This window comes from Austrofundulus limnaeus, unplaced genomic scaffold (assembly GCF_001266775.1).
Source record: "Austrofundulus limnaeus strain Quisiro unplaced genomic scaffold, Austrofundulus_limnaeus-1.0 Scaffold31, whole genome shotgun sequence".
Lineage (NCBI taxonomy): Eukaryota > Metazoa > Chordata > Actinopteri > Cyprinodontiformes > Rivulidae > Austrofundulus > Austrofundulus limnaeus.
This window is the reverse complement of record NW_013952433.1, coordinates 204693-212502: the sequence shown is the minus strand read 5'-3', so window position 1 is coordinate 212502 and position 7810 is coordinate 204693. Positions and strand designations below refer to the sequence as shown.

At 38.2% G+C, this 7810-nt stretch overlaps 1 protein-coding gene across 2 annotated transcripts in view; it reads right to left on the bottom strand.

Annotated features, from left to right (window-relative positions):
• Window positions 1-6237, bottom strand: part of itpr2 (inositol 1,4,5-trisphosphate receptor, type 2) — a 68360-nt gene extending 62123 nt beyond the window's left edge. The window contains exon 1 of one of the 2 annotated variants that reach the window (XM_014005499.1): window positions 5735-6237. In XM_014005499.1, coding sequence (XP_013860953.1) covers window positions 5735-5832 — 98 coding nt within the window. In that variant the 5' untranslated portion in view covers window positions 5833-6237. The remainder of the gene's footprint in view (window positions 1-5734) is intronic. The other variant, XM_014005500.1, reaches the window with a different exon arrangement.
• Window positions 6238-7810: the final 1573 nt, after the last annotated feature.

Genomic DNA, 7810 nt, shown 5'->3' with positions numbered 1-7810 from the left:
ATGAGCAGCAAAAACACGTTTTTAGACCAAATATTACAGATTTGAACAAATACGCACAAAAACATCAAAATTAGCARAGAAACAGTACTATATAACACTTTAGACACATTCTAGACAGTTTATCAGCTAAAAAAAAAGTTAATTTGGGGGTAAGTTACTCTTTAAGGGTCACAGGCCAATTTCAAGGCAGTTAGAAGAGGAAGTGATGAGAAGATAAGTTTATTTCTATTTAAACATAAAAACAGCATTTTAATAACAGCTAAAGGTGACATAGATACTTTATTATGGTGTAGTATTTAAATATATGCCTGAGAAACTTAATATTGCCCCTTTAAAAACACATACCAGGGTTGCCAGATATAAAATTGAAACTGTTGCTTTAAAACTTGAATATTTTGACCCAAACTATCATGTATGATGAGGGAGAGCGTTTTTTGTCGGCCAGTGGACGGGTCTAAGATGAGGTGTGTGTTGTGACTTGTGAACATGCACACCGCTGAGGAAGGAGTGGGGGTGGGGGTTGTGTGTTTGGCAAGAATTTTCTGATGAGGTGTAAAAGAGGTTACGTTTATTTTGTTTTGTTTTTTGTTGTTTTTGTTGTGAACAGAAATTTCAAAACTATTAAATTTGAGCTTTTTAAAAACTATTTATCACATGTTGTATAGACCCTAAAACTAGAATATGTTGATTATTGAACATCTGGCAATGCTGACACACACAGGTTTGTGCAACGAGTCAAAAAATATATAAGCTGAATTTGAATGAAAAGTCATCACATTTCATCTCCACCCCTTTGCACAACAATCACATCCATTCATCTCGTCCACGGGAGATGAAACTGAACGCGACCCACAATTCTTCAGTTTCACACAAAGCTGGCAGCTGAGCGCGAGCGGGCAGAGACGCTTCCGGTGTGCTGCCACGGCACTCGATCGGCGTCGGCCRTCGGACTCGCTCTGATTCCCTTCAGCCGTGCATCAGAATCACATCTGCATGAAGAACAGACTGAGCCCAGCAGGAAACATTACCAAGTGTTAAAGTAGTCAAACAGGAAGTTGCGTGGGAAAAGTGCCTCGCGCTCATAAATGAATAACTGTGCTGAGAGAGGGAGGCTTGGCCGGGACCCGCTCTGTAACCGAGTTAAACATGAACCACAGATAAGTCCACCACGCGGGCTAATAATAGCTGTTTGCTAACAACGACACAGAACAAACAGGCTGAGTTTCCTCTGTGAGACCTTTGATAAAAAACAACAGAGAAACGAATAAACTGTGAGGACGATTTTAGCATCAGGGCCTCTTGGAGCAAGTTTCAACTTGCTGAAAAAAAGAAACGCTCGTCACATCCCACACTTACAGGCAGGAAGCAGCAATGAAACCAAAAATGATCTGATGTGTTTATAAGGGATGTTAGCATTCAGAATATGTGTTTCAGTCTCTGCTTCCACAACAAATGTTGGCTCAATATCTATAAAAGTGACTAAATTACAGCCGTTTTATCAGTTTTAAGCTCCGCTGGCTGTGGCAGCCATCTTGAATTGAGCTAAAAACTTGATTCTGTTCAATTCACCAGATATTTTGTTAACGGACACACAAACAAAAGCAGAAATTCTGTCATTGACTACATGAACTCTGTTAGCAAAATATCCCATGAACTTAGGGACAAATTTGCATGTGAGGTTGACTCTAAGTTAACCCCTAGGTGTAGATGAGAATGTGAATGGTCGTTTGTCTCGATGTGTCTCTGTGATGGACACTTGTCCATGGTGTCCCCTGCCTTTCAAACAGTAACGGCTGGACATACAGGCACCAGTGACCTGACCTGAAAAAGAGGGTAAATATTACAGTTTACTAGCTTTTGAAGCTAACGCCAGTCAAGATGGCCGCCATAAATAACTAATCTTAAAATACTGCCACAATTCATTCACTGTTAAAGAGATTGTGGTATTTACAAAACAAATGACAACAGCTGCTCATTCTGCAAGATCCAAACGTTAGCACTGATTCTTAGAGTTGACCGTTATGTTAGCAAAATGTCAAGTTTATCTGCATCTTCCCAAACAGTTCTTTATGCACAAATCAAACAAATTCAAACAAAGCAAAAAAAAATTATTAAATAAAATGCAAAAAACGCAACATGACTGATCTGCTGAACTTAAAACTCTTTGGAAACTAAAAAGGTAAATAATTCAGATCTTCACAGAACTTGAACTTTAATATGTTGTGTCGTAAAGAGTAGAAGCTGAAATATTTAATGTGATCCTGAGCAAACATGGGCTCGGCCGGCCGAGGTCACGGTGTTCTCAGAGAGGGCTGCAGCTCAGTCGGGTTCCTGCAGGTTTTTTTGTTTTGTTTTAGATACTGGACTTCTTGATAAAAAAAAATACAGGACTCCGGCCAAACTACGTAAGAACTCCCGGTAAGATAACTTCACTGCTTCGCTCCACAACAATAGGAAGGTGTGAACAATCGCTGCTGTACACTTTGTGTTTTTTTAACTGTGCAGCGCCCGCTCACGCTGCAGCTGCTTACATTTGCCTGATCACAAGCCTTGTTGCAAATAAGGGAGGTTTTCAGTTAAAGGGTTTCACCAGGTCTACACACACACACACGCACACACCGACACGCTGTGAATCAGGGAACGTTGTTTCATGCAAACAAGCTGCGAGTAAAAATATAACAAACTTTCACAAAAATCTGTGACGGACTCTGTCCAGCTGTGGGGGAAACTGATGAGTCAGGTGCATGAGCGAGAGCACGCAGTCATTTCTGGTGGACAGTCCAGCCTTCCTGCTGACTCAGAGGCCACAGAGCGGCTGAAAACCACACAGTGAGGCGCTTTACTCATGAGGAACTTTACCCAACTGACAGAGTCAGACAGGTAATTATGTTTACCTCACCTGCCTGAGAGAGGTCCTGACTTTTTAAGACTTTAAAGAAAAGGAAAAACACTAAAACGATACCAAAGGGCAATTCATATTACTCACCAGTAAAAGCTGGAGTCACTTTTTGAATGTTCCAAAACTAAATTTAACTCGATATGTATTCTTTCAACAAAAGCTGGGTCTCCTACTTTATTTTGATATGAGCTTAATTCTTATCTGCAACCAATTAAAACAATAATTTTTTTATTATTATTGAAGAGGTTTGGCAGTTTAGAATTGAGCTTTTTAGTCATTTTATTTAACAAGAACGAGATAAAGAACCTTATTACATGTTTTAAAGTGAGTTTTCTTAACTATTATGAGCAATAAATGTCTTACTTGTTGCAGATGGATTTTTGAACGCCTTTACTTWTAAGAAACAGACTTTAATTTTGACTGAATTTACAAGCAAACGATAAGGGCAAGCCGTAAAGAACCTAAACCGTAGATTTACCGCAGTCGTTCTTTCTAAAACTGGTGGGTTCTCAAGGYCTCAGAGTGGAGGTGGTTTGGGAAACCCCTCCCCCCATAAAGTTGTGAAACTGCCTCATTGGGTTTTTCGGCACAACAGCTGACAGTAAAGTTCTGTTTGTGTTGGTCAACATTTCAACATGCTGAAGACACTCAGCCTCATCCTGGGTTTAAACGAAGGTTCACCGTTTTGGAGGTAGCTGCTTCGTTTCTCATGCTCCACACTGCATCTCTGCATGCGTACACAATCAGTGTTGCCAGATAATTTGATAATTACCTCTTTTTTAGCCACCATTCTTTTATGGGAACATGCACGACAATGCACACCTCATTTTACAACCTCCTCCCTGCGAGACACCTCACTCWGCACATACTGCTTGGGTCAAAATACAATATTCTCAAAGCGACTGTGAGATAATTCTTCATTTCTTATCTGGTAACCCTGCCCAGAYTGGAAACCTCAGCAAATCAATGCAAACCCTTTTTTCCTCATATTGATTTGCGCCAATAAACACTGAAAAATAATAATGTTTCTAAGGATTACTTTTGCGTAAAAAGGGCCTAAAAACAAAACAGACTGCTGCCACTTTAAATCAACTTACAACAAGTAAGATATTAACTGATCAGAACTTGTTTATAGAACCCCTCTTCAAAAGATCTGAATTTTTGAAAGGGTTCAACATGTTTTAAGTATTTGTGAGCTTGGGTTGTAATTGTTGACAACTTTAGATGAAGAATCAAAATCACAACAAACAAAAAATTAACTTTGAATCACACTGAACTGATACTTACAGCATATAAKTGCAAATAAACTGCAACGGTTACGTGACATTCTTCCAAATGACTGCAAAGGTGTTGTTGTTTGCCGTCAGCTTTAACCTGTGAGCTGCTGGAGGGAGTCTAAAACTGGGCTGACACCATTTTTTAAAAAGAAGTCAGACAAAGACTGAAACTGTGTTTTTTTTTTACACTGAAAATCACCACATCYCAGTTAAACTTGTGCCTCAGATCTAATCTACAGCTGCCGGTTTGGTGTTGCAGAACACTGAGGGTTAAACTGGATCCTCAAATGTTCTACCAACTGTTCGCTGAACCTCCGCCTTTCATGCCGGAGTCAGTTTTAGATTAAGATTATGATGAGAAATTATATTGTTTGACATTTTGACCAAATCTTGAAAATAACAAGTGTTTAGTCTTCAACCACTATCACATCAAGTAAAAATCAGACGTAGATGTCTGCTGAGTGATGATTTTCTGGAAGCTTCATTTCATTTTAAAAAACAATGATTCAGTAGATATTTTGCTAACAAACATTAATGTCACAGCTTTAGGCAAAGATCTTGTYCAATAAGCTCAAGATAAATGTTTTGGATGACTCATGGACTACCAAACCACGTTTCAGATGAATATCTGTAAAACTGACTGAGTTGTATCCATTCCAGTTCTGTAAAGTAAGGTGGTGTCGGCCATTTTGAATTGAGRTAGCTCCAAAAGTTAATTAGTRGTTGACATRCAATGAATATTTCCAGCAAGTTTCATTAATTTGTGCGAGACTTTGCTAAAACATATTTTAACTAGTTAACAGCAGGTTTTGTAATTAAAGATCTTGTGCATTTTGTTAGAGCTCAGAATATCTAATCAGTCTCAGATACTACCTCATCGAATTTGAGCTGAATTTCTGTAAAACTGARGGAGTTGTAGCAATTATTTTGTGTTTTTTTTTTTTAAGGTCAAAAGGGTATGGCAGTCTTATTGAACTTTTAACTCTAATCGGCTGTAGAAATATATTTAATTTACTTCTCAAGAGTGTTATTAAAATGTGTCCTGTGGTTCACAAGAGGTTTTACTGACAGATGTGTACACACACAGACAAAAGCCCTCACATTTTTCTGTCACTGATTACTGAGATCAAACTGGAAAGATGGGAATATTTTTACATCATTAAAAAAACAATGATGTCATCGCTGTCAGTTGGAGCCGGGACCAATGAAACACATTCTCACGTACCCCTCTGGGCCCCCGAACCATACATTGAGGACCTCAGCTACTAAAAGGTCTGTGTTGGATTTTCTCACACGTGCGCCTGTTGGGCTCCACGCCGTTTTGCATTCCTGTTGCATTTGCGTAAAAGTGTTTCCTGAAACGGAGCCGCAGTTTTGCGCGCCGCCAGGCCTCGTTGGTCACAAGTCGCGCAAAACTTTAGGCTCGAGCGCTTTTCAGAAAAAAAAAGAGAAAAGAAAGAAAAGAAGCATGGAGGTGGAGAGAGGGTTGTGTCAGTGCAGTGAAGTGAAAGCACAGGAAGTGATCACCTGTGAGAGTGGCGGAAAGAGGCACACGTACCCCAAAGTACTGATGAAGCCGTTCACAGATCCCTCCGCGTACAGAGACACGATGTCTCCAATGTGGAGAAAACTGGACATCTGTTCGGACATTCTCATTGAAGAGCCGAACTGTTCTGCTGTTCCATTTATGACCGAATGACACTCCTCCTCCTCCTCCTCCTCCTCCTCTGCTCCTCGGCTGAAGAAACCCACACGGTTTTACCGTCAAACACCAAGCCTCAGCTTCATCCTGCAACTTTCTCCCACAGCGAGAATGCGACTGAAAAGAAAAAAAAACAGCTAAAAGAGTTTAAACACTGCAGCTCATCTGCAAGAAAASAGCTGCTGTTCTGCTCCAAAACCTCTGACTGAACTTCTTCCTGTATGTCAGTCCGGAGAGACGCTCCTCTTCAAGAGGGGAGGAGACTGAGCTGCTGTCAGAACTTTAGCTGTTTCACCTCCTTCTGCTGCTGCAGGCTTTCAGCTGAGCTGCTGTCAGAACTTTAGCTGTTTCACCTCCTTCTGCTGCAGGCTTTCAGCTGAGCAGGATGGAGAAAACTGAAACTATCATCTGAGCTCAGCTGGGTTAATATTTACAAACTGCAACGATTTCTGCACAAAAAAGATGAAAGTTTTCCTAGAAGATGAAACTTGTTAAAGCTAAAAAAAAGAAAGAAAAAACTTTAATATAAGCAAAATGCTTCAAAGCCAAAGCATAAGCTGCAAAAGACTAGCTAAAAGTTAATTCAAGTTAAAAGTTTTGACTACAAGTAATAAACATTCAATACTTAGATATTAAAAAAGCACTAATTAAAAACAGATAAAAACCAAATATTGCAAAATGCCACAGCTAAAAGTACCAAAAGATTATCAAAATAACAAAAAGCAAAAACTACAGGTAACAAAAAGCTAAAAGTAGTAGAACTGATAAGAGTGGCAAGTAGAAAAAGATAAAGCTAAAGATAGAAGGCTGACTAAAAAAAACTAACAGCTAAATGTGGTAGAACACTTGCTAAAAACAGCCAAATAATACAAAAGACTAYCTAAAAGTATCAGAATGTTAGCTGAAAGACAAAGCAGCCAAAAGCTATAAAGCTAACACTAACCTAACCAAAATGTTAGCTGAAATTTAAAAGTTGCAGAAGATTAGCTATATTCCATCAATTGTACGTTTCTTATCTAAAATTGTGATTTAAATTACAATTTTAGAATTTTTAAGCTTTATTGAAGCTAAAATGTGATAACATTTTTCACAGGAAACACAGATTAAACATCCTACAGGGCATTGTTTTTTACCCTTTTCCTTCCTCCCTTTTTATTATTAAATAACCTCAAAGATTTGTATGTTTGCCGCATTAAATATCAAAGGGAACTGGGCTATAATATCAGAGGTTAAAACAGTAAATTATTCATAAATGCAAAACAAATACGACTAAAGGACACAAATGTGCTTTGTAAATTGACACAGTGATGGGTGCTTTTATTATTTTCAGTAGTTTGTTCTGTTTTTTTTTTTTTTTAATGAGTAAACTGCAGCACTGTTTAAAAAGATTTTTTTGTCATACTTGTGTACTACATACGTTTGAGCAGCAGGTGTCGCTCCAGGTCTACTTTGAAAAACCTCTGTTCACTGCGTCAACAGGTTGTACAAAGTTTCGTGTGTTAAATACAAAACTTATATTTTACATAGTTTTGAGCACAGTTGTCCAGTGAAACCCACTGACACATATTTTAGTTTTAATCTCAATGTAAAAAGTTAAAATAAAGTACGTAATTGTTCTAAAAAAATAAAAGAATCCAAAGTGAAACCAGAGGGAATTTCAAGTTTGTAAAGTTGCAAACACACAACATAGGTCCTAACAGCTGAGTCTTTTATGGCTCATTATAGATAAAACAGATTTCAGGTGGCACAAAAAATAAATTATTTCCTCCACCTGTAATTAAGGGTCTTCTTTATTGTGCACATTAAGAAGAAAATAAAGAGCGAAGAACAATACTTTTTATTCCACTTTTTAGATATTTCTATCAAGTCTAAAATATATTGTGTATTATGTTGGAAATTGATAAAATTTAAATAAGTAAAGTATGGAAAACC